General features: G+C 49.2%; 2 protein-coding genes across 7 annotated transcripts; one reads left to right on the top strand and one right to left on the bottom strand.

Moving 5' to 3' along the window:
- Positions 1–430: 430 nt before the first annotated feature.
- Positions 431–17526, top strand: GALNT15 (polypeptide N-acetylgalactosaminyltransferase 15). 6 transcript variants are annotated; one of them, XM_061555683.1, is made up of 11 exons: positions 431–496; positions 9546–10133; positions 11757–11926; positions 12620–12809; positions 13433–13618; positions 14274–14391; positions 14576–14752; positions 15538–15669; positions 15785–15898; positions 16039–16194; positions 16414–17526. In XM_061555683.1, the coding sequence occupies exons 2-11, from the start codon at positions 9718–9720 to the stop codon at positions 16546–16548; spliced, it is 1794 nt and encodes a 597-aa protein (XP_061411667.1). In that variant the 5' UTR covers positions 431–496; positions 9546–9717; the 3' UTR covers positions 16549–17526. The 6 variants fall into 6 exon arrangements, with proteins under 6 accessions (XP_061411667.1, XP_061411668.1, XP_061411669.1 ...); XM_061555684.1 differs by having other exon boundaries at positions 443–515; XM_061555685.1 differs by lacking the exon at positions 431–496 and adding an exon at positions 8427–8850.
- A 482-nt stretch (positions 17527–18008) lies between these two features.
- LOC133345163 (beta-crystallin A2-like) lies at positions 18009–25851 on the bottom strand. The gene is made up of 5 exons (XM_061555688.1): positions 25784–25851; positions 24215–24389; positions 21852–21993; positions 20362–20504; positions 18009–19027 (listed from the first exon to the last, which is right to left on the bottom strand). Exons 2-5 carry the CDS (start codon positions 24385–24387, stop codon positions 18880–18882), a joined length of 606 nt encoding a protein of 201 aa, XP_061411672.1. The 5' UTR covers positions 24388–24389; positions 25784–25851; the 3' UTR covers positions 18009–18879.
- Positions 25852–25878: the final 27 nt, after the last annotated feature.

Genomic DNA, 25878 nt, shown 5'->3' with positions numbered 1-25878 from the left:
CTACCTGGCCATCACAAACGAAGGTAGCTCAACCAAGTGGTTAACAACGAAGGGCATCGCGATACAACAACACCATACCTGTCTACCCATACGGTTTACCCGTATTCTTGTACAGGGAAATTTAGTTTTCAGGTCCATACGACGGACAGCCGTTTCAATACGGGCTAATAAACGTGTTTGTTGTCGTCTATTTGTGTTTCTTCCCTTGTGATGGGTCTTTGTAGGATGACCGTAGTGTTTCATACGGGCACGGGGTGACCAACGGGGCCTGAATTGGTCCGGAAATAACAACAAAACAACCACAAACAACCGCACAAACAAAGCCCGAGGTGTGGTTGACACGGAAGTTTTTTTTCCGCTCACCACGTGGCACCGCTCGAACGGCCGCGAGCGTTGAGACGTCTCGCTGTGACGTCACCGCGACGTCATCGCGCGCAAACCCCGGAAGTGCCGCCGCCGCCTCTCACGACTGTTGCCAGAGAGGGGACGCGGCGAGGTGAGGGGGTTGTGGTGAGGTGAGGGTGAGGTTGTGGTGAGGTGTGATTGTGGTGAGGTGAGGTTGTGGTGAGGGTGTGTGTGGTTGTGGTTGTGGTGAGGTGAGGTTGTGTGTGGTTGTGGTGAGGGTGAGGTTGTGGTGAGGTGGTGTGTGGTTGTGGTGAGGTGGTGTGTGGTGAGGTGAGGGTGAGGTTGTGGTGAGGGTGTGTGGTTGTGGTGAGGTGAGGGTGAGGTTGTGGTGAGGTGTGGTTGTGGTGAGGGTGTGTGTGGTTGTGGTGAGGTGGTGTGTGGTTGTGGTGAGGTGGGGTTGTGGTGAGGGTGTGTGTGGTTGTGGTGAGGTGAGGGTGTGTGTGGTTGTAGTGAGGGTGTGTGGTTGTGGTGAGGGTGTGTGTGGTGAGGTGGTGTGTGGTTGTGGTGAGGGTGAGGTTGTGGTGAGGTGGTGTGTGGTTGTGGTGAGGTGGTGTGTGGTGAGGTGAGGGTGAGGTTGTGGTGAGGGTGTGTGGTTGTGGTGAGGTGAGGGTGGGGTTGTGGTGAGGTGTGGTTGTGGTGAGGGTGTGTGTGGTTGTGGTGAGGTGGTGTGTGGTTGTGGTGAGGTGGGGTTGTGGTGAGGGTGTGTGTGGTTGTGGTGAGGTGAGGGTGTGTGTGGTTGTAGTGAGGGTGTGTGGTTGTGGTGAGGGTGTGTGTGGTGAGGTGGTGTGTGGTTGTGGTGAGGGTGAGGTTGTGGTGAGGTGGTGTGTGGTTGTGGTGAGGTGGTGTGTGGTGAGGTGAGGGTGAGGTTGTGGTGAGGGTGTGTGGTTGTGGTGAGGTGAGGGTGAGGTTGTGGTGAGGTGTGGTTGTGGTGAGGGTGTGTGTGGTTGTGGTGAGGTGGTGTGTGGTTGTGGTGAGGTGAGGGTGAGGTTGTGGTGAGGTGGTGTGTGGTTGTGGTGAGGTGGTGTGTGGTTGTGGTGAGGGTGAGGTTGTGGTGAGGTGGTGTGTGGTTGTGGTGAGGGTGTGTGTGGTTGTGGTGAGGTGGTGTGTGGTTGTGGCGAGGTGAGGGTGAGGTTGTGGTGAGGTGTGGTTGTGGTGAGGGTGTGTGTGGTTGTGGTGAGGGTGTGTGGTTGTGGTGAGGTGGTGTGTGGTTGTGGTGAGGTGAGGGTGAGGTTGTGGTGAGGTGGTGTGTGGTTGTGGTGAGGTGGTGTGTGGTTGTGGTGAGGTGAGGGTGAGGTTGTGGTGAGGTGGTGTGTGGTTGTGGTGAGGGTGAGGTTGTGGTGAGGTGGTGTGTGGTTGTGGTGAGGTGGTGTGTGGTTGTGGTGAGGGTGAGGTTGTGGTGAGGTGGTGTGTGGTTGTGGTGAGGTGGTGTGTGGTTGTGGTGAGGTGGTGTGTGGTTGTGGTGAGGTGAGGGTGAGGTTGTGGTGAGGTGGTGTGTGGTTGTGGTGAGGTGGTGTGTGGTTGTGGTGAGGTGAGGGTGAGGTTGTGGTGAGGTGGTGTGTGGTTGTGGTGAGGGTGAGGTTGTGGTGAGGTGGTGTGTGGTTGTGGTGAGGTGGTGTGTGGTTGGGGTGAGGTGGTGTGTGGTTGTGGTGAGGGTGAGGTTGTGGTGAGGTGGTGTGTGGTTGTGGTGAGGTGGTGTGTGGTTGTGGTGAGGGTGAGGTTGTGGTGAGGTGGTGTGTGGTTGTGGTGAGGTGGTGTGTGGTTGGGGTGAGGTGAGGGTGTGGTTGTGGTGAGGGTGAGGTTGTGGTGAGGTGGTGTGTGGTTGTGGTGAGGTGGTGTGTGGTTGGGGTGAGGTGAGGGTGTGGTTGTGGTGAGGGTGTGTGGTTGTGGTGAGGTGGTGTGTGGTTGTGGTGAGGTGGTGTGTGGTGTGAGGTTGTGGTGAGGTGGGGGTGAGGTTGTGGTGAGGGGGTGTGTGGTTGTGGTGAGGTGGTGTGTGGTGTGTGGATGTGGTGAGGTGGGGGTGAGGTTGTGGTGAGGTGGTGTGTGGTTGTGGTGAGGTGGTGTGTGGTTGTGGTGAGGTGGTGTGTGGTTGTGGTGAGGTGGTGTGAGGTTGTGGTGAGGTGGTGTGTGGTTGTGGTGAGGTGGTGTGAGGTTGTGGTGAGGTGGTGTGAGGTTGTGGTGAGGTGGTGTGTGGTTGTGGTGAGGTGGTGTGTGGTTGTGGTGAGGTGGTGTGTGGTGTGTGGTTGTGGTGATGTTGTGGTGAGGTTGTGGTGAGGGTGTGTGGTTGTGGTGAGGTGGTGTGTGGTGTGTGGTTGTGGTGATGTTGTGGTGAGGTGGTGTGTGGTTGTGGTGAGGTGGTGTGTGGTGTGTGGTTGTGGTGATGTTGTGGTGAGGTGGTGTGAGGTTGTGGTGAGGTGGTGTGTGGTGTGTGGTTGTCGTGAGGTGGTGTGAGATTGTGGTGTGGTTGTGGTGTGGTTGTGGTGAGGTGGTGTGTGGTGTGTGGTTGTGGTGAGGTGGTGTGTGGTGTGAGGTTGTGGTGAGGGTGTGGGGTGAGGGTGTGGAGTGAGGTGGTGTGTGGTTTTGGTGAGGTTGTAGTGAGGGTGTGGTGAGGTATGGAACTTGCGTGGTGTAAGCGTTTTGCGTGGTGTTAAATCAGTGCTGGCACGGCGTGGCTTTGAAGGGGTAGTTTGATGTGGTGGTGAGGGGTAGTTTGACGTGGTGGTGAGGGGTAGTTTGGCGTGGTGGTGAGGGGTAGTTTGACGTGGTGGTGAGGGGTAGTTTGACGTGGTGGTGAGGGGTAGTTTGACGTGGTGGTGAGGGGTAGTTTGACGTGGTGGTGAGGGGTAGTTTGGCGTGGTGGTGAGGGGTAGTTTTGACGTGGTGGTGAGGGTATTTTGACGTGGTGGTGAGGGGTAGTTGGCGTGGTGGTGAGGGGTAGTTTGACGTGTGTGGTGAGGGTAGTTTGGCGTGGGTGGTGAGGGGTAGTTGGTTGGCGTGGTGGTGAGGGGTAGGTTGACGTGGTGGTGAGGGGTAGTTTGACGTGGTGGTGAGGGGTAGTTTGGCGTGTGGTGAGGGGTAGTTTGACGTGGTGGTGAGGGGTAGTTGACGTGGTGGTGAGGGGTAGTTTTGACGTTGGTGGTGAGGGGTAGTTGGGCGTGGTGGTGAGGGGTAGTTTGACGTGGTGGTGAGGGTAGTGTGACGTTGGTGGAGGGGTAGTTTGACGTGGGTGGTGAGGGGGGTAGTTGACGTGTGGGGTGAGGGGTAGTTTGACGTGGGTGGTGAGGGGTTAGTTTGGACGTGGTGGTGAGGGTAGTTTGGACGTGGTGGTGAAGGGGTAGTTGGACGTGGGGGGAGGGGTAGTTTGACGTGGTGGTGAGGGGTAGTTGAACGTGGTGGGTGAGGGGTTAAGTTTGGACGTGGTGGTGAAGGGGTAGTGTGACGTGGGGGTGAGGGGTAGTTTGACGTGGTGGGGAGGGGTAGTTTGACGTGGTGGTGAGGGGTATGTTGGACCGTGGTGGTTGAGGGGTAGTTTGGACGTGGTCGGTGTAGGGGTAGTTTTGACGTGGTGTTGAGGGGTAGTTGGCGTGGTGGTGAGGGGTAGTTGACGTGGGGGTGAGGGGTAGTTTGGACGTGGTGGTGAGGGGTAGTTTGACGTGTGTGGTGAGGGTAGTTTGACGTGGTGGTGAGGGGTAGTTTGGCGTGGTGGTGAGGGGTAGTTTGACGTGTGGTGAGGGGTAAGTTTGACGTGGTGGTGAGGGGTAGTTTGCACGTGGTGGTGAGGGGTAGTTGACGTGGTGGTGAGGGGTAGTTTGACGTGGTGGTGAGGGGTAGTTTGACGTGGTGGTGAGGGGTAGTTTGACGTGGTGGTGAGGGGTAGTTTGACGTGGTGGTGAGGGGTAGTTTGACGTGGTGGTGAGGGGTAGTTTGACGTGGTGGTGAGGGGTAGTTTGACGTGGTGGTGAGGGGTAGTTTGACGTGGTGGTGAGGGTAGTTTGGACGTGGTGGTGAGGGGTAGTTTGGACGTGGTGGTGAGGGGTAGTTTGGACGTGGTGGTGAGGGGTAGTTTGACGTGGTGGTGAGGGGTAGTTTGACGTGGTGGTGAGGGGTAGTTTGACGTGGTGGTGAGGGGTAGTTTGACGTGGTGGTGAGGGGTAGTTTGACGTGGTGGTGAGGGGTAGTTTGACGTGGTGGTGAGGGGTAGTTTGACGTGGTGGTGAGGGGTAGTTTGACGTGGTGGTGAGGGGTAGTTTGACGTGGTGGTGAGGGGTAGTTTGGACGTGGTGGTGAGGGGTAGTTTGACGTGGTGGTGAGGGGTAGTTTGGACGTGGTGGTGAGGGGTAGTTTGAACGTGGTGGTGAGGGGTAGTTTGGCGTGGTGGTGAGGGGTAGTTTGACGTGGTGGTGAGGGGTAGTTTGGCGTGGTGGTGAGGGGTAGTTTGGCGTGGTGGTGAGGGGTAGTTTGGCGTGGTGGTGAGGGGTAGTTTGACGTGGTGGTGAGGGGTAGTTTGACGTGGTGGTGAGGGGTAGTTTGGACGTGGTGGTGAGGGGTAGTTTGACGTGGTGGTGAGGGGTAGTTTGACGTGGTGGTGAGGGGTAGTTGCGTGGTGGTGAGGGTAGTTGGCGTGGTGGTGAGGGTAGTTTGGACGTGGTGGTGAGGGGTAGTTTGACGTGGTGGTGAGGGGTAGTTTGGCGTGGTGGTGAGGGGTAGTTTGGACGTGGTGGTGAGGGTAGTTTGACGTGGTGGTGAGGGGTAGTTTGGCGTGGTGGTGAGGGGTAGTTTGACGTGGTGGTGAGGGGTAGTTTGACGTGGTGGTGAGGGGTAGTTTGACGTGGTGGTGAGGGGTAGTTTGACGTGGTGGTGAGGGGTAGTTTGACGTGGTGGTGAGGGGTAGTTTGACGTGGTGGTGAGGGGTAGTTTGGCGTGGTGGTGAGGGGTAGTTTGACGTGGTGGTGAGGGGTAGTTTGACGTGGTGGTGAGGGGGTAGTTTGACGTGGTGGTGAGGGGTAGTTTGGCGTGGTGGTGAGGGGTAGTTGGACGTGGTGGTGAGGGGTAGTTTGGCGTGGTGGTGAGGGGTAGTTTGACGTGGTGGTGAGGGGTAGTTTGGCGTGGTGGTGAGGGGTAGTTTGACGTGGTGGTGAGGGGTAGTTTGACGTGGTGGTGAGGGGTAGTTTGGCGTGGTGGTGAGGGGTAGTTTGACGTGGTGGTGAGGGGGTAGTTTGGCGTGGTGGTGAGGGGTAGTTTGACGTGGTGGTGAGGGGTAGTTTGACGTGGTGGTGAGGGGTAGTTTGACGTGGTGGTGAGGGGTAGTTTGGCGTGGTGGTGAGGGGTAGTTTGACGTGGTGGTGAGGGGTAGTTTGGCGTGGTGGTGAGGGGTAGTTTGACGTGGTGGTGAGGGGTAGTTTGACGTGGTGGTGAGGGGTAGTTTGACGTGGTGGTGAGGGGTAGTTTGACGTGGTGGTGAGGGGTAGTTTGGCGTGGTGGTGAGGGTAGTTTGACGTGGTGGTGAGGGGTAGTTTGGCGTGGTGGTGAGGGGTAGTTTGGCGTGGTGGTGAGGGGTAGTTTCACGTGGTGGTGAGGGGTAGTTTGATGTGGTGGTGAGGGGTAGTTTGACGTGGTGGTGAGGGGTAGTTTGACGTGGTGGTGAGGGGTAGTTTGACGTGGTGGTGAGGGGTAGTTTGTCGTGGTGGTGAGGGGTAGTTTGACGTGGTGGTGAGGGGTAGTTTGACGTGGTGGTGAGGGGTAGTTTGACGTGGTGGTGAGGGGTAGTTTGGCGTGGTGGTGAGGGGTAGTTTGACGTGGTGGTGAGGGGTAGTTTGACGTGGTGGTGAGGGGTAGTTTGACGTGGTGGTGAGGGGTAGTTTGGCGTGGTGGTGAGGGGTAGTTTCACGTGGTGGTGAGGGGTAGTTTGGCGTGGTGGTGAGGGGTAGTTTGACGTGGTGGTGAGGGGTAGTTTGTCGTGGTGGTGAGGGGTAGTTTGACGTGGTGGTGAGGGGTAGTTTGGCGTGGTGGTGAGGGGTAGTTTGGCGTGGTGGTGAGGGGTAGTTTGGCGTGGTGGTGAGGGTAGTTTGACGTGGTGGTGAGGGGTAGTTTGGCGTGGTGGTGAGGGGTAGTTTGGAGTGGTGGTGAGGGGTAGTTTGACGTGGTGGTGAGGGGTAGTTTGGCGTGGTGGTGAGGGGTAGTTTGACGTGGTGGTGAGGGGTAGTTTGACGTGGTGGTGAGGGGTAGTTTGACGTGGTGGTGAGGGGTAGTTTGTCGTGGTGGTGAGGGGTAGTTTGACGTGGTGGTGAGGGGTAGTTTGACGTGGTGGTGAGGGGTAGTTTGACGTGGTGGTGAGGGGTAGTTTGGCGTGGTGGTGAGGGTAGTTTGACGTGGTGGTGAGGGGTAGTTTGACGTGGTGGTGAGGGGTAGTTTGACGTGGTGGTGAGGGGTAGTTTGGCGTGGTGGTGAGGGGTAGTTTCACGTGGTGGTGAGGGGTAGTTTGGCGTGGTGGTGAGGGGTAGTTTGACGTGGTGGTGAGGGGTAGTTTGTCGTGGTGGTGAGGGGTAGTTTGACGTGGTGGTGAGGGGTAGTTTGGCGTGGTGGTGAGGGGTAGTTTGGCGTGGTGGTGAGGGGTAGTTTGGCGTGGTGGTGAGGGTAGTTTGACGTGGTGGTGAGGGGTAGTTTGGCGTGGTGGTGAGGGGTAGTTTGGAGTGGTGGTGAGGGGTAGTTTGACGTGGTGGTGAGGGGTAGTTTCACGTGGTGGTGAGGGGTAGTTTGGCGTGGTGGTGAGGGGTAGTTTGGCGTGGTGGTGAGGGGTAGTTTGGCGTGGTGGTGAGGGTAGTTTGACGTGGTGGTGAGGGGTAGTTTGACGTGGTGGTGAGGGTAGTTTGACGTGGTGGTGAGGGGTAGTTTGGCGTGGTGGTGAGGGTAGTTTGACGTGGTGGTGAGGGGTAGTTTCACGTGGTGGTGAGGGGTAGTTTGACGTGGTGGTGAGGGGTAGTTTGACGTGGTGGTGAGGGGTAGTTTCACGTGGTGGTGAGGGGTAGTTTGGCGTGGTGGTGAGGGGTAGTTTGGCGTGGTGGTGAGGGGTAGTTTCACGTGGTGGTGAGGGGTAGTTTGACGTGGTGGTGAGGGGTAGTTTGACGTGGTGGTGAGGGTAGTTTCACGTGGTGGTGAGGAGTAGTTTGGCGTGGTGGTGAGGGGTAGTTTCACGTGGTGGTGAGGGGTAGTTTGGCGTGGTGGTGAGGGGTAGTTTGGCGTGGTGGTGAGGGGTAGTTTGGCGTGGTGGTGAGGGGTAGTTTGGCGTGGTGGTGAGGGGTAGTTTGGCGTGGTGGTGAGGGGTAGTTTGGCGTGGTGGTGAGGGGTAGTTTGGCGTGGTGGTGAGGGGTAGTTTGGCGTGGTGGTGAGGGGTAGTTTGACGTGGTGGTGAGGGGTAGTTTGACGTGGTGGTGAGGGTAGTTTCACGTGGTGGTGAGGGGTAGTTTGGCGTGGTGGTGAGGGGTAGTTTGGCGTGGTGGTGAGGGGTAGTTTGGCGTGGTGGTGAGGGGTAGTTTGACGTGGTGGTGAGGGGTAGTTTCACGTGGTGGTGAGGGGTAGTTTGGCGTGGTGGTGAGGGGTAGTTTGACGTGGTGGTGAGGGGTAGTTTGTCGTGGTGGTGAGGGGTAGTTTGGCGTGGTGGTGAGGGGTAGTTTGACGTGGTGGTGAGGGGTAGTTTCACGTGGTGGTGAGGGGTAGTTTGTCGTGGTGGTGAGGGGTAGTTTGGCGTGGTGGTGAGGGGTAGTTTGGCGTGGTGTGGAACAACGTGGCGTGCTGACGCGTGTATTCCTGCCTCCATGACATGCCGTGTCAACCCATGCAGGTTTACACGTCTTTCTTTTACAGGGAGATTTCGTTTTCAGGTCCATACGGTAATGGGATTTTGTAGGATGAACGTTGAGATTCATAAGGGCACGGGGGGGGGGGGCAATAAGGTTTGAATTGGTCTGTAATAAGGCAGGGCACTGGTACGGGGTTGACAGCTGTGCCATGAGTGAGGGCTTTTACGCGGAAATGACAGAGACGCCGCACATGCCGTGTTGGCTGAACCTCCGGATCAATGCTAGAATGGACTGCTCAGACATCCCAAGAGTCACCAGGATGTTGCTGCTCATTGCTCGGAGTCTCCGACACTATCCTCGAGTCTCCAGCTCGAAGTTGGCTTCCCGCGAATCAATTGGAGTCTGCAGTTCAATTTCTAGTTTATTCAGCTCATGATTAAGAGTCACAGCTCACGGCAAGAATAGAGAGTTTGGACTCCAGCCGCACTTTTTTTTTGTTAAAGTCCACAGTTTTACAGTGGAGGGGCTAAGCCGGTTTGTTACCTCCTCAGTCATGGTTTGGAGGAATCCAGCATTGGTCGTGGCCGATGTCACTCGAGCTGTATGACCTTTTTTCGCGCTGATCATTTGGGATGCGCGGTCCAACAATAATGTAAGTTAGAGCCGGTTACAGTCAATCGCGACCATTGTTCATCTGCGACTACTTGGCAATAACATGCACACGCTTCTTTGCTGGACAACATTTTTCCCGCACTCCTGTTTGCGTAACTATTGAGATTATAACGGAGGAAAAATGGACGGCCATTGATCGTTGCTGCTCGGCCTGGTTCAATAGAGGTCTTCTCAACACTTTTGAGGGCTTCAGTCACCGGGCGGTCGTGGTAACGTGAAGTGGACCCATCTGCTGCGGCGGTGCGTGTGAAGTGGGTTGTTGGCCTGCAGATTGGTAAGGGTGTTGCAAATACAGAACTCCCGAAGAGCCTCGTATCCGTGTACTTCTGCCACTGAATTGCTTTTCTTAAGTGCAGACGATCCTTTCTATTCGGCTCATTCAGGAGCGTTGCATTTTGCGCTCTGCCGAGTTTGTGCGTAAGGATTGTGATTTTTTTTGCTGTTGTTTATAAAACACGCAATTTGTCATTTCGATAGACTGGCATTTGCCAGTGAAAAATATTATCAACGTTCGGATGCTTTGTTAAATTTGAAGACCCTTTAACTTGACTGCTTATCTTAGTCATACAATGGTGTGTGTGTGTGTCTTTAAATGCTGTAAGGTTATTTAAGTATGGTTATTTATGCAATAGTACGCCTTATTTTTAACGTACGTTCTCCGCTGTTTCTCTGCAGAATGACCAAACACGTGGACAGACGCCCCCTATGACAGCAGGTCTGCCGTTTTGCACTGCCGCTGGTGGTGATGCCCCGCAGCTGTGCGTTTGCACTGTGCGTACACTGCATACCGCGTGCGCGCCACCTAGCCTAGTGGAGGAACCGGACAGACTCGAGGTTGCATTCATTTATGGCGGTCTTCAGGCGGCGCTGTTCTGCTCGGTACGTGGCGCTGCTGTGCTCGGCGGGCGCCCTGTTTGTGTTCTACCTCCTCGCGTCAGGCCACGGGGGGAAAACGGATGCCGGGGAGGGCAGAGCGCGCGAGGAACGAGGAGTGGTTTTGCCCGTGGAGGTTCAGAATGAAATCCAAAAGCAGGATGAGATCGCGAACCCGGAGGTGGACTATGAGTTGCTGAAGAGGCCAGTGTACGAGAAGCCACCACTGGACTCGAATGCCCTGGGGGAGATGGGGATAGCCGTCCGCCTGAACTTGGAGGGCGAGGAGAAGCGCAAGGAGGAGGAGAGCATCAACAAGCATCAGATTAACATCTACGTGAGCGACCGCATCTCGCTACACCGACAGCTGCCCGAGAAGTGGAACCCACTGTAAGTGCGGTGGTGTCTGTGTGACGGCCGCGAGTTTTCATTCATCGCACGGGGCACACTTCACGTGTGTGCATTGGGGATTGTATTTTATGTTGAGAGGCATTGTCATGATTCATTGATTACAATTGATTGTATATGCTTATGCTGAATAGTGCAAGAATATACTACTTTAGGTGGATTAATGGTCAGACTACTCAGCTGCTCCCACTGATGTCCTGAGTAACAACCTGTGATTTAACCAGGTTCTCAAGTGTAGTGAGTTGATGGGCAGAGCCCTATCACGAATGACTGCGCTGTGAATGAAGAATCTTGGTTTGACTGCCGTGTGGCAATTATTTATCCGTAGAAAGGTGTGCGAAAAGTGCAGTGTTGACAAAAGAGGTAAAGCTAAGAAATATCGCAAGTATTTCTGTGATATCTCCTTATGCATTATATTCACTAAAATGGGTTGATGTACTGCTCTAGAAGAGTTCTATACTGATAACTTAAACTTATGGCATGATATCTATAGTACAATTGGAAGAAATTTGTTAAATACGATTTTTTTAGAAAACAAAAATATGTATGTAAATTTAATGCAAATACACTATTATGCTAATGGTTGATAAGAAAGACCCTTAACAGTGACAGTTGATCAACGCAATGTGGCTTGTATGAATCGTTACATGCATTTCTGGTTTGCTTGTGTAATGCATCCAGAATTATGTTTCACACTTTTAGGCAGGAAACCATCTTTAAGTAAAATTATGTGATGAATGCATAACTGTAATTTTTTATTGCAAGTTGGATGCTAAATATATTTCAAATGCATATATTTGTATGCATATAGTTCCCCCTTTTTATGGAAATTATGTGGTGTGTCAGAATTTCTATCCTAAAGGACATTTTGGATAGCATATTATAGTATACAATTTGCTACAGAATTTATATTAATCTAATTCTCACAATTGACATGCTTGTATTTGTGTGCTTAACTGCCCTTCCGCTAGATATGTGTACAGAAACATATGACATCCTTGGAAATGCTTGACATCCTGATTGCATCTTAATCCTCTCATCCTATCTTAATTGCGGACGACAAGTCTGAACTCCGTTTATATTCCATATTAAGTGTGCTCCTCCTAAATTCTTCACATTATGCTAGCATAGAGCATTGAAATTTTAAGAGTCATCATTCCTTAGTACTCAACCATTCAGGACCTACCTACACCCATGCAACATCTTTCACATTTGCCATTTATCTTCTGAATATGCTGTTGAGACCCTCATTCTTATCTTCACATCTCCACAAGACAACTGCGACTTTCTCCTCTAGATCTTCCCAAATCTTTCACCTCAAAACACCAAATAGTCCAGAAAACCACTGCTAAACTTCTAATCTTGTAAGAATAAAAAAATCCTCAAACATCTCCTATTCTTCTGCAAAAATGCAGATGCACGTTTCATGCCCCACCCCCCCTTTAAAAAACATGTGTAAGACTTGATACGGTTTTGCATTAGTTAATTAAGAAATCGTCCTTGCCAAGAGTTACTGGAATGGTAGTCAGCATTTTGCTTAGATTGTCCTGAAAATGGGCCATCGTTCTCAAGCAAGTGGAATGTGTTGTCCGTATGCCACTGCAGGTGCAGAGAAAAGAAGTACAACTACCGGCAGCTGCCCACTACCTCGGTGGTGATTGCCTTTTACAATGAGGCGTGGTCAACACTTCTGCGAACCGTGCACAGCGTTCTGGAGACCTCCCCAGACGCGCTGCTCAATGAGATCATCTTGGTGGATGACTACAGCGATCGCGGTGAGCTAGTTACTTACGAGAAACCATGATGGCTGTGCGTTTTATAAAATCATCCAAAATGTCCCCAGTCTTATCAGATCTCAGGAGCTAAGCAGGCGTCAACCTGGATAGTGCTTGGATAGGCGACCACCGTGCTGCGAGGCTATGTTGTTGGCAGCAGAGGGCTGTGCAGAAGAGTCAAGTGTACTGTACTTCTATGGTCCCAGCTTTATGTTTCCCAGCTTTACCAACCCTTACTTATCCTGCACGGTGAAGTATGGTTAAATAACCCACATGACTTACACGTTGTGGGGAAGCTGTCGTCCAGCAGTGGATTTATAAAGCTCTCTACATGTTGACTGTGGAACAATGCATGTACACGTTTTCTATCGGATAACTTAAGTTCGCAAACAGGGTTGTTGATGTCGACGTCATTACGGAGCGTGCTGACATCAAGTGACGTAGCCAGGTTGGCGTTCATGAAAGCAGATTGCACAATGCTGATGAAAACTTTACACAGGTTTGTGTGTGCTTTGCAAACTAGTACTGCCAGGCTACTTGGTCGTGTGCAAAACAGTGTAGGGGTTTTTGTTTCAGAGATTTTACTTAATGGTTGTAAATGACAAAGACAACAACAAAAATACAACCGGGAATGGGTGTGGAAGTTTTACGGTGGCGTTGCGATCGTGCCATCGTTGTGCTGTGCTCGCGCAGAGCATCTGCGCGATCGCTTGGAGCAGTACATCGCCACGTTGCGCAAGGTGCGGCTCGTGCGAGCGCGCAAGCGGGAAGGGCTGGTGCGGGCGCGCCTCCTGGGCGCCGGCGTGGCCACGGGCGACGTGCTCACCTTCCTCGACTGCCACTGCGAATGCCACGTTGGCTGGTTGGAGCCCCTGCTGGAGAGGTGCGTGTAACTGCTGGTCTCATGAGCCCCCAGACTAGATACCGGTACAGTGTTTCATTTGCCGGTACTGCGTAGCTTTCACGGTTCCAGTTTCGTTGTGTGGCCAAATACAGCGAATTTTGTGATAAGTGCGTGAAATGAGTGGGTTAATAAATAATGTATTTACATTAGCCCTATAAATACATTGGTACGACTAAAGGTTTTTCTCTATGCGTTGCCTGGTGTTTGCTCAGCAAAAGCCACTTGTACCTCTCACTTCCAATGCATGTTTCTCACTTATAAAGTACTTTAATTGTTTCTAGTAAGTAGTTTATTCTGTTGCTCTATAAACCCTAATGAGGGCTGATTCCGAAATAGACTTTGCAGTTAAAGTTAGGATTCATTAGATAACACTTTAACTTTATTAGGAGCATGCCTTATGAAGAATGTTGACATTAAAATGATTGTCCATAGATGCGAGTGACCAAGAATCTAAATATATTGGTATCTACTCCTGCGTTTTCTTTCTCTGCTGTGCAGGTATCTGAGCAGACAATGTTTCAAATAAGTATGCTTAACGGGTATTTTTGATTTCTGCGCCTACAGTGGTGTTGTACCCCGTGCCTGATGTTGCCGCGATGCAGGATAGCCGAGGAGGAGTCGGCTGTGGTGTGCCCGGTGATCGACGTCATTGAGTGGAACACATTCGAGTACATGGGAAATGCGGGCGAGCCGCAGATTGGTGGCTTCGACTGGCGCCTCGTGTTCACGTGGCACACGGTGCCGGAACACGAGCAGAAACGTCGAAAATCGCCCATCGATGTCATACGGTATGGCGCAAGCTGCCCTGTCACTAAGCCGGATGTAAACAATGCTGTCCCGAGTCTCTTGAGTTTTCTTGAATCGTATGCAAACTTTACTGTTTAAGTTTGCTGAGCAGTATAGATAAGTATTTCCTCAGCATGATAATAATGACCATCAATTTACTCAGAACAGGCTCACTGAGTCTCAGTATTATTTTGTCTCGTGTGCCCTGCATTGGGATGTTTAACGTGGGAGAAAACTCACACTTACAAGAGGGGTGATAATCAACACTGCCATCTCCTGGCCACACCTCACATCCACAATACAGTAATGAGTTAAATGTCTTCCCTGGCAGTATAACTATACTGTATATATAATTGTATAGCCCGAAGTCTACCAAGACAGTAAAAAGTATGATTCTGAGTCTGAAAATAATTCCAGAATCTAATGTGCTGTTTTTGTTTATTATTGAGAAGGGAATAGCGAGGGATTTTTAAACAACATTTCTCTTGAAATATCTGTGAAATGGAAATTATGCACTTGTGGAAGTCCGGATCTTGTAAACACTACGTTTCAAAATAATTTTAAGTTTTGATATAATTTTTTGAGTAACTGATGTTTGATCAGTGTTGTAATTTGAAGCAAAAGCCATCAAATCTCTCCATATGTTTTCTGATGCAGCTCCCCGACGATGGCGGGTGGGCTGTTTGCTGTGAGCAAGAAATATTTTGATTACCTGGGAACATACGACACTGGAATGGAAGTCTGGGGTGGAGAGAACTTGGAGTTTTCATTCCGGGTAAAATATGCACGGGCCATTCATCTTCCTGTGTTTTATTTAATCAATTGCGCATGCAGTTGTGAACGCGTGTCAATGCCTGGCCCTTTATCGAACCACTCCTGGATGAGGGCCTCCCCCATGCCCTGCGGGTCATAGGGGCTGTTTGACCATATCTCGCCATGCTGCTTTTTTTTGCCTGCAGATTTGGCAGTGCGGTGGCACCCTGGAGGTCCACCCCTGCTCCCATGTGGGACACGTATTCCCCAAGCAGGCGCCGTACTCGCGCAGCAAAGCACTGGCCAACAGTGTACGTGCCGCTGAGGTCTGGATGGATGGCTACAAGGAGTTGTACTACCACAGAAACCCACATGCCAGAATGGTAACGTTGTGCCAAATGCAATGTTTGTGTTTTTTTTTATACAAGACACATTGTGCAGTGGGATTACTTGATCACCTTTTAATTTATTTTGAATGGCGGTATCCAACGTATGAAAAGCACATTGCTTTGACTTGGTTATTTGTGCCTGCATAAAACGTGCTCATTCTGTAGAGATTCTTAAAGCCTAACATGGCTTAATAATTAAGTTTTCCACTCTGTGCCTCAGGTTGCATGTAAAGCTGAAGAAAAGCTCCTCTGTCCATAATAAAGGTTTTTGGGTGAGATCGCGTAAATATATAAATGTGTCGTTAAAACCCGCCACCACCCGACACAGCCAACTAGTAAGGGTTGTCACGTAAACAGAACATGCCAATTCGTCACTAGTACAGCACACCGGTGTGTTGGAGAGCCAAGCCACAGCATTTACAATCTGAGTACGACGTTTCGCCAGTAATTACAACTAGCTTCATCAGGCGACAGCCAGATCTGTGGAGAAGTCTTACCGACACATTTATATATTTACGCGATCTAACCCAAAAACATCTTATGGATGATATTGGTCGCGAAAGCCTACGTGTTAAAACTCCTCTGTGTTATTCGGGTGGAAGGAAATAAAACAAACAACTCGCTATTCATTTGCATGACTACAATCAGTTGTGTTAGATAATATCATGTTTGAGCTACTTTAGATAAGGTTTGAAATAACCTTAAAACCTACCATCTGCATAGCGATGCACTTGTCCATGGCCTTCTGTTGCTTCACAGTTTGTCTTTGTCATTGACAGGAGCCATTTGGCGATGTGACAGAACGGAAGAACCTGCGGGAGCGGCTGCAGTGCAAATCTTTCAAGTGGTTCCTGGAGAACGTCTACCCTGACATTCACGTGCCAGAGGACCGGCCAGGGAAATTTGGCATGGTAGGGCGAACTTTTATTTTCCAAGTTATTGTTGTGAATTGCCTTAATGTATCATAAAGTAATGTTCTCACTTGTATTAAAGCTTAGTAACCCACCCAATTTTTATTTTCACCAGCTGAAAAACCGGGGTCTGAGCAACTATTGCTTTGACTACAACCCTCCAGATGAGAATCAGGTGACGGGACAAAGGATCATCTTATACGGATGCCATGGCATGGGCCAAAACCAGGCAAGTTTATTTTTAATCTGTTATTCTCTGCAACTTTCCAAAAGACAGAATAACTCTTTACACAGCATAAGCTATATGTTTTGTAAGGGCTTACGCTGTACATTTATAAGTGAGCTGCTGTCTCTGTTTCTGGTGTATAGTTTTTCGAATACACGTCTGAGCAAGAGATCCGGTACAACACACGGCAGCCTGAAGCATGTGCAGCCGTTGACAATGGAATGGACTACCTTACCATGTATTATTGTCACTCCAAGAACAGTCCTGTTACAGAAAACCAGAAGTTTGACTTCAGGGAGGTAAGATCATCTGTGTTGTAAAGCTTTAATTATATGTGTATTATACTTGGCTGGGGTGGTAGTATTGTTTAAAAGTTGTATTGCTGGCATTATGCACATTTTAAATAGATTAATTACTTTCAGTTAACCGAATGGGCTATAATATATTTAAAAGGTTTGAGAAGAAAAAAAAATACTTGACGATGTGCATTTTTTTCATATTTGTCTTTTTTGTATCAGGATGGCTCCATCTTTCACATATTGACCCAGAAGTGCCTGGAGGCAGTGGAACAGCCCAACTCTGGACCCTTGCCGCTGTTGCGGACCTGTGACGGCAACACCCGCCAACGCTGGCTCTTCAAGGAGAGGACCTAGAGCGTTGTGATGCACTCTCAATGATGTCCTCATTAGTGCTGTTTTAATTCTATGCAAGGTTCCCGGCACTTAAGCTGTCTAAAACACAGTCGTTAACTGTAATATTATCCGGACCAAAGAAAGTAGCGGTAGTGGCACATAAGCTGTGACTGTGGTAACACATTTGATGATTTTTGGGAACTGGTTAGTGGAAGTATTTGATGGGCTGAGACAATCATACTTGTATATAGCCGTATTGTTAATGTGACACCAAAAATGTGGATCAAGGCATATGGTTCTAAAAGACGTTTTACATTCATAACCAAATTGATAGTCCTACCCTAAAAAACCCTGGCAGTAATTGGATGTCTGGTTGAATTAGCCACTGCCTACCTAGTATAATAAAACCATATTACCTCTTTGCATGGCAGAATATCGCTGCAGAAACCAAGTCGCGGGATTAGGATGGAACCATAAAGTTCTAGCAAGATGTCAAAAATGTGTTTCTACAGCTTTGGTGAGGTTGTGAAAGTCAGGAGTGGAGATGCTCTGTCAGTGCAAGAAGTGGTTGTAATTTGGAACGAGCACATTATTCTGCAATTTATTTTCAGCAGGGTGGCAAAAGAAAGCCAAAAATTAACAATTTCTCCTTCGTGATGGGATTGTATGCTTGCATACATGTTTTCGCGACTTAAGTAGCGTATGTGCATCTGCAATGCCCTTGGAGCATAGTCCGTTGAGTGCCGGAGGTTATAAAGCCTGAGACACCTTCCTACGTGACATAACCACTCAAGTGACGCAAGAGATGCATAATGTTTACACTTTTGACAAAACAGATTGTTGACATTTTCGGCTGCACTATCGGACACAGTTGTCAAGTGTGTATGAAATAAGGTGGAAAGATGTTGAAGCTTGAATAATGTTCTGTTTTATAACATTGTTGACATGGGTTTGACTATTTTTGGATTCTGTCGGGTTTAATAAAAACATTACACACTCCAGGGATGTATATAGGATGTGCTAAACCCACATTTTTATTGCGGCCTGCCACTGAAAATGTTCCTCGTGGATCAATGATCAGGTGTGGTCCGTATTATGGCACAATAATTGGATATTGTCTGGAAGCACTTGTCCTGAAATACCAGAATGTTTACACTATGATTAAACAAATTGTTCTGTGCAAAAAGGATTTCCCATCTGCAACCAACAACACATGATTTTTAGCAAATGTACACTTAAACATTTGAAATGATGTGAAACTCATCCGCTGTGAGTTGATAAAACTTTATTAAGCATCACGTGTTATAACAGAAATATCTTGCAAGCAGCACTCAAGCATGGTACTAACGCGTGACATGCAACACTGACGGGATTTCTTGCACGTTTTTAGTGTCTTGACACAGCAGTTCGTACTATCGCCCGCTACCAATTACGTTGAAGCGTTATATTTGCTTAATTGGAGCCGTGCAAAAATTCGCCGCTATTCATTGCATTTCTGCATTTGCACCAGGAGTGTTTATAAATAAGGTTCGCTGTGCTCTTAAGCTTTGCGTGCATTGGGTGTGGGTGCTTTTGATCGTTCAAGTTTAAGATAATGAGATGCCATCCGCACAGCGAGTTCTGTTCTGCAGGGAGGTAAAACGCCTGAACTTCACGAACGCATTAATATCTTGACATTCATCATCCCAAGGAACAAATGCAAACCACGTAACAGTCAATAAGCACCTTACATGTGATGGCGTTAGACATTCCATCCATGCTACGTGGAGTGTTCTGTTGTGTTATTTGTGTACGAGAGATGCAACTGAGATTCAAACTAATGAGGCAGTTGCACCATAATTAGGCACGTTTGGTGTTTCAAGTGAATCTGATTTGACATTCAAGATACCCCCACGTGGGAGATAGGCAGGCAGTTGGCGATGCCGGTGTACTCCGGATAATGAAGGTGTAGATATTGATAGTTCTAGTCCATGGAGAGAATAATGTTTTTTTGTTTGATCTCGTATTGTGCGGAATGCAAATCATTTGCGGATGAGAAGTCGACCTGTAGGCTGTCTAAGCCTCGTGTGCTCTTTATTCCAGATCTCGCAAAAGATAACTGCGCCTCTGTCGGCTCTGGTCCAAATTAAATTAAGGGGGCTGAACTGAACTCGCGTGACCGCATGCTTTAAGTCGCGATATGTAAGCAGTAATACCGGGCAGGCAGGACTCAGGGAGGTGATCAACCACAAACTCTGGCAGGTGTATCGGCAGGGTGCCTTGAACTTGGGAAGATCACCACCCACCCCATGCGGGCAGGTGTAGGTAGAGGGCACAGGGGTGAGTGCAACTGGCGGGGCTGTCCAGTCCGATTCAATGCTGAATGCGGCGGATGGACTGGATGTTGCCAGAGTGCGCTTGGCTGCCGAACTCGCTGTAGCTCTTGTACTCCCCACTGTGGCGGTCGCGCTCCAACACGAACTGGTATCCGCGGTATCCCGGGTACTGGTACGCAACCCATCTGTCGGGGTGGGTGAATAGAGTGGGTGGATCAATGTGGGTGGTGGGTGTGGTGCGTGGGTGGTGTAGTGGATGGAGGGAGTGTGCAGTAGCGTTGATCGAATTGGGTGGGCCAGGGTGGTTACAAGTTAAGAGATTTCGGCCGTAGTATGAGGTGGGGGTAGGCGAAGTTTGTTTAGGAGTTCAGGGTCAGAGTTTGAAGGAAGAGAGGTCCGGACGCAGAGGAGAGTGAGAGCATGCAGATACAATCAGTGCTTGTATCTGGATCGACCCGAACAGCATGAGCAAGCTTCATTTGAGTTGATGCTTTCAGTAACATCTGGGAAACATCACGCGTAGGCACGAGTGCGCGAAAAGTACAATTACAAAGAACGCGGCCTCGCGTTGATTGATGTTTGTTTACTTCAAGTTTACTCCTTATGTTTACTGCTTGTTTACTGCTTGTCTTTTGTTTACCGCTTGATTGCGTTAATTGCCTTGTTTAACGCGATAACTCTCATGGAAACACGATCAATCTCAATGTGTAAAGCATCCAAATGCAGCAGCGCTTCGAAATAATTTCACGGCAATGATGAATCATTAGCGCCTTTGATCGAATGACCTGGAATGCGCCCCAACCTCTTGAGATCGGCGGAAGCTAAACATTAGCTCTTGAGATCCTTTCACGTTTCTATTGGTCCATGTCGTCGCGGCAGTATGTTCCCACCGCTATGCCAAAGTGTAATGATCGTCACACCAATAATTATAATTCAGAGATGGTATTTAGTAAAATTTTAGTGCACAGCCAATTGATATTTAATGCTCTACGTGTGGGCAATCATTTTTGGCGAGACTGAGCCCATCGACTCGTACACCTGGTTTAATTAGGGACGGCTGCATGGATTAGAACTCGGGTCCAGATCAGCGCTCTGACCTATGAGCGAGACGGGTACTTAGGATTTGAAAAATAAAACTTTATTTTACATACTAATAGGGGGTTTCCCCTTTTTTCTGGCAACAAAACTGACACCTTTTGCAAGGAATCATGTCTACATTAACCACAATACCTGCAGTCAAATGCAAACAAAGAACAACACTCTGGTAATGTATGCATTGTCTTTGAAACGGATTGGTCCACACCAGAGACAGCTTTCTTTGGAGCCTCGTCTCATATGGTGTTCGACCAGATGACGCCAACGGATGAATCGATGCGCCAAGTGTATTTTGTTTAACCGGATGATAACTCAAAGAGACCAGGATAGCCTCGTCTGCTAGAATGACCTCATTTGCAGTAAGAGTGATGTCTGCGCTGTCTCTGTGGGTGGACACACAAGTGGGTGCGGTGGGGATGCTTACGCGCCACTGTTGACCTTGACGGATTGGATCTCCCGCGTGCTCCAGCCCATGGCCTGCATCGAAGGGCAGTCGTCACAGAGCTCCGCCTTTCGACCCTGCAGGTTCTCTCCCTCAAACAGGACCACCTTGCTCTCCCCGTGGGCCTGCACTTGCGCGGCACGGAAAGGGGGAGGCATTGAGAAAAGCACGAGAAAAAACCAACGGGAGGGGAGGCCAAATTCAACTGTCAGTAAATAAATCTTGACTAAAAGCTTTCGTGACTGCAGGAATTCATAACGATATTGTTATTTTTTAAATCATTTTATTATTTGTTCTATCTACGTGGCTTTGCCGAAAGACCCAAAGAATATGTCAGTAAATACGCAATTCCACTGACTACACCGGTATCAATGGCAGAACCTAAATACCCCCCCAACCCTCCCCCTTCCCCAACGCCGCTTTCCAAGGTGCGGAGGCCTCTGTGGGAGTGGAATGGTAGGCATTTGGAGAGGGGAAGGGGACGTAATAAAGAGAAGCGTTAAAATTCCCATCCTGCAATTCAAACCAAACCGCGCCGTGTCGAGCTACGTTAGAAATGTTAGCTGTTTTTATTGTAATTTATCCACGAAAAGCAAAGGAAATCACAAGTCATACTGATGTAACCATGTGCCCGTCTCCTTTGAGCTTGACCTCCTTGCACCTCTGAATCTAAGCAGAAATGCATGCACCCGATTCATACGCCTGCTTGGATGGGTGACCACCAGGGCTGGTCAGGTGTTGTTTTGCGTGAGGCTGCGAGGTGTGACCAGGAGATGGCAGTGCCGAGTGTGTTTTTCACTTGCTATGCGTTGCGGGTTTTTATTCTGGGCTCTCCGGTTTACGCTCATACGAAGTCAAACACCGAAACACAGAACCCTCCTGAAAAGAGCATGGGCGTTCAGACGGGCTTTCCTAGGTAAACGAGGGTATATGATTATTTTCGTCTGGTCTGGCGAGTTCTGTTTTCTTACAAATAAGTAACCCGTCGTCGAAGCGGGGTTTCATTGAACAGTCGATAATTTCAGTGCCGTTACCCCAGACGCATTCCCGGTTTCTTCCGTGTGTTCAGGAGTCCCGGCCACTGCGCATTAGTTTTATCCCATCTCTTCAACAGCCCGCAGCAGCCTATAGCAACCTGTTGCACACGGAGATCGCCAATCCAAGCACTATACCCAGCCTCAACCCAACTTATCATTCTCGATAAGACGAGGCAGGACTAATTCTAGATTTGAAGCTTTCGTGACTGCAAGGATTCATATTCTTAGGTTTTTTCGTTAAAGTCACGTAGGCAGGACTACACACATAATTTAGACGCCTGTCCGAACGCTTAGCAGTTCCACGTTTCACACTAACAGGTCCAGCGTTATATTTTATGCGCATGTAAGAGTGAGGAAGGAGGAGATAGATAGAGGGGGAGTTATGGGGTGGGCAATGAGGGGAGATATAGAGAGAGAGAGAGATATATATCGTACCGCGGACTTGATGGGACGGAATGACTGGATGCGCTCCGTGCGGTAAGCGCAGCTACCACTCCATGACTGCCACATGGGGTAGTCGCCCTTCTCCAGCACGAACTGCTGGCCCTGGAACTCCGGGTGCTCGAATCCCACCCATCTGCACACACACACCATCAGTGCCTGGATGAAGGCCTCTCCAAGCCATCGACATCTCTCACGGTCCTGTGATGCTCTTTGGTCGCTTGTGTTGCAATCGAAACGTCATGATTTATTTTATTTTATTTCTACCTACGTGACTTTACCGAAAGAACCAAAGAGTATGGATTCCTGCAGTCACGAAAGCTTCAAATCAAGGTCCTGCGATGGTTGAACAATCCACATAGCGCCCTGTACTGCACGCGAGCCGATTTCATCGTCCCATAGCTTCAGTGGAAATCGGACGCGCTACTTGGCTGCCACTGTCATTCTTGACCATCCTCATATATTCTTTGGTTCTTTCGGTAAAGTCACGTATAAATAAAAAAGAAAAAAGAATTTGTTTTAATTTATTATTTTTTATTTATACGTGACTTTACCGAAAGAACCAAAGAATAATTCCTGCAGTCACGAAAGCTCCAAAGTTAAGATTCATCCTCATATACTGCGCCTTCTGTTAGCGAGCCCATATTAAACGTAAACATGATATGTTGGGTTATAGGTTCAAGTATATGCTTGAGACTTGATGTATTTAATTTATTTTCATGAGCATTTATTTATTAGCCTTTCCTAATGCAATGTATTTTCAGAAACACACGCGTGTTTTGACCTGCAGACGTTGGCCGGGATAGAACATCAGAAAACTTTTTTTGCGATTGTCGGCAATTGCAGGAAAGCGGATTAACAGGTTTGTGTGTTAGTTGTCTCATCTTGCTCAGCATCATAACGGTCACATTCCTCGACTCTCGGCGCACGTGGCCAGCCCCCTTGCCATTAAATCTCAACACATTCGTCAATAACATTGCCTTAAAGGTAAACACTATATATATAATAGGCGACGTTTAGGGCAATGGCTGTTCACATCGTCGTGTCATTTTTCATCCACGGCTGGATGAAAGCCTATCCATTCCGTGTCAGTAATGGGGTTTGTTTGACCATGCTTCACCATGTTGGTCAATACGGGTTGCTGAGGGGGGTAAACCTAGGGTAGGTTCAGATATCACTCACCAACCACTCATATTAGCCGTGGGCAGCAATTGAACTAACTCAAGTAGCCGGGTCAATCTCAATATATGTATACACGCACACCTGGGATTTGTTTATCGCATAGCACTAGTGTTTTCCATGCTTTGTGACGAAGTCAATTGGGAATTGGTTTGAACGGGAGGCGCTGTTTAATGTCATGTCCATACATCTTAGAAGGTGCATAACAGATGCGGCACCCTCAGCTCACTTCAAATAGCCCTCACTTTGAGGTATTTGGATGGCGGTTCAACACATGTATTTACATAGGGTTTAAGCGCCTCTTTAAAAACATCGAGTTCCCTCATAAAATGCTTTCAACACATTTTTAATACATAGGTATATTGAAAACTAAAAATCCCACTCCTCTCTAAAGCTCCATTCAAATTCCTAACCATGTGACTTTACTTCAATTCCTGGTCAGGGGAAACACAGACATCAAAAGTCATACCTGAACCAAAACGGCATGGGGAGGCCGTCATCCAGAAGTGGATTTACAAGGGTTTGTAAATTTGTGATATTAGACGTTTACATATTTACTGTATCACCAAAGAATGTGTTTTATTTACCATATGACTTTGTGGCTCGGGGTTCCCTTGAGAAAGAAACCGTTGCTCTCAGCCATGCTGGTATCTTGGCCAAATTTGCCCAAATAGTTGCCCGCAAATTACTCAATTGGGATTATAGATGACAATCATTGCTCCCCCCCCCCCAACTGCGACAACTTGGCAGGATTTATAATTAGTGCCTTCGGGTTAGATCGTGTAGTAGGTGTCATGTCAATCTTGAACTATAACCCTCCTCCACTCGACAGGGCCAATCGAATCCAGTTGCCACGTGGGCAAATACAGTTTGCCAAAAAAATGTTTTCTCATCAATTTCGAGAAATGTTGAAAAGCAATACAAAATGTTGACAATTTAGCGTGGCGTTTCCGCTGGAGATTACATTCAGCATTTTCAGGTGCTAAAAACAGCTCAGCTGTTATGTATGGTTGTTGAACTTCTTTTACACCGTACGTAGCCACCAGTGCTAATCGTAGGTGCGGAGATCGCGCGACTCTGTGAGTTTTTTGCGGGGTAAATAATCGTAGTAGCAAAATAACACTGATAGCACGATGTGCCCAAGTGAGCGGCGGGGCGGTGATGGGTGTGATACGTACGCTCCGCACTCCACCTTGATGGAGCGCACGTGCTCGATGGGGCGCTCAGTCACCCCGGGGCACTCGGTCGTGAGCTCGCATCGCTTGCCCTGGAAGTTCTCCTGCTCCCACAGTGTGAGCTTGAACTGACCACCGGGCAGCAGGGCCCCCACAGCACTGGTCTGGCTTGACATGACTGGGAGAGGTGGGGCAGAACCAGAACAGTTACAATTTTCGAGGCTGTGACAGCGACTTACAACGGTTGAGAACGGCCCACAGAAGTGGAATTCACAGAGTTAATATCTGAGATATCACGTGAGTGTGCCAGTGGGGAGCGGTAGTGTAGCGGTTAGCGCTAAGAAACCTGGCAACCCGAATTTGATTGCCACTCACGGCCAACAGTGACGCTTATCTTAACTGGTCTCCCCTAGGTCGTGGTGCTGGCCATCAACCAATCTTGTGCCGTTCTGGCCTTCAGTCTGTGAAGGCTATACAGGGGATATTTGTCTTTGTGCCAGTGTCTGATACGAGTAACCGTGGGCAGCTCATGGCTAACATCAGTTGTTAATATCTGAACCGGTCCTGAGCTTCCCCCTAGGTCGAATCAGCCTTAAATTAACTGCTCGCAAACAGCACTTGCCCCAACAATCCATGTAGGCAATCGATGCTAGGAAGTGAGCTTTCCCGACTTTCTATCTGTTGTAGCGTCACACTCCACGAAAGAAGAGTGGAATTATCTGCTTCATGGACGATGAGGGTGGTGTTTTAACACGAGAGTTAACGCTATTTAGAACGTAAATCTGACTTTGTCTTTTTGTGAAAACAATCAACCTCCGAACCTTCATTTTTCGAAATATTAGGTTTTAGGAATGTTTCTAATTTAAGCGTGGAATTAATGTGTGCCACGTTTCAACTTTTACACCCTTCCAAAACATAATTAGATTTTTAGTCATTCAGTCGTCTTCACCCACCCGCACTGACCAGCACGGTGAACTAACCTCATCCAGCAACAGTATGCTGATGTTCACACACTGCGCCGGGTAGTCATTTACGGCTGAGTCTAGCTCACAACAGGGTTCAGTACCGAATCTGATATTATTTTCAATTTGTGTTAGCCGGGGGCAGGAATCGAACTCGAGTGGCCAGTTAAGCCAGGTTCACAGCGCACTTCGCTAACCACCACGCTACCGCTCCAAAGACAAAAACCCCCATATAGCCTTAACAAACTGTTGGGGCAAATGCATTTTAGCGAGCACTTATGCGTACCATAATGGCGCACAAAGCGGTGGATGGCGAGTATCACACCCGACCGCCTTTGTCTCCCCAGTGGCGATATTAACACTCCGTACCAGGTACTCATTTGAGGCTGAATCAACCAGGACCGGTTCAGATAATCGTCACTGGTGTTGGCCGTGAGCGATAGGCGAACCTGGGTCGCCAGGTTCGGAGCGCAGCGCGCTAACCGCTACAATACCGCTCCCCACACACTATGCTACACACACCCGAAGCTCCGCCTTACGTCCCAGTGTTAGAAACACAATGGCCAGAAACATAACGATGGTTGATGAACGGTAATTACATAACACTCACCGTGGTATGTTCCTTACGAGTTCAACGCAGACTGTGGTGCTGCAATCGCATCCCTCGCCTTTTGTAGGCTTCGATTTTCCAAGGGCAGCACATTT

This window comes from Lethenteron reissneri, chromosome 21 (assembly GCF_015708825.2).
Source record: "Lethenteron reissneri isolate LAM-NWPU_2019-01 chromosome 21, ASM1570882v1, whole genome shotgun sequence".
NCBI classification, from domain to species: Eukaryota; Metazoa; Chordata; class Hyperoartia; order Petromyzontiformes; family Petromyzontidae; genus Lethenteron; species Lethenteron reissneri.
This window is presented reverse-complemented; position numbering and strand designations above follow the sequence as displayed.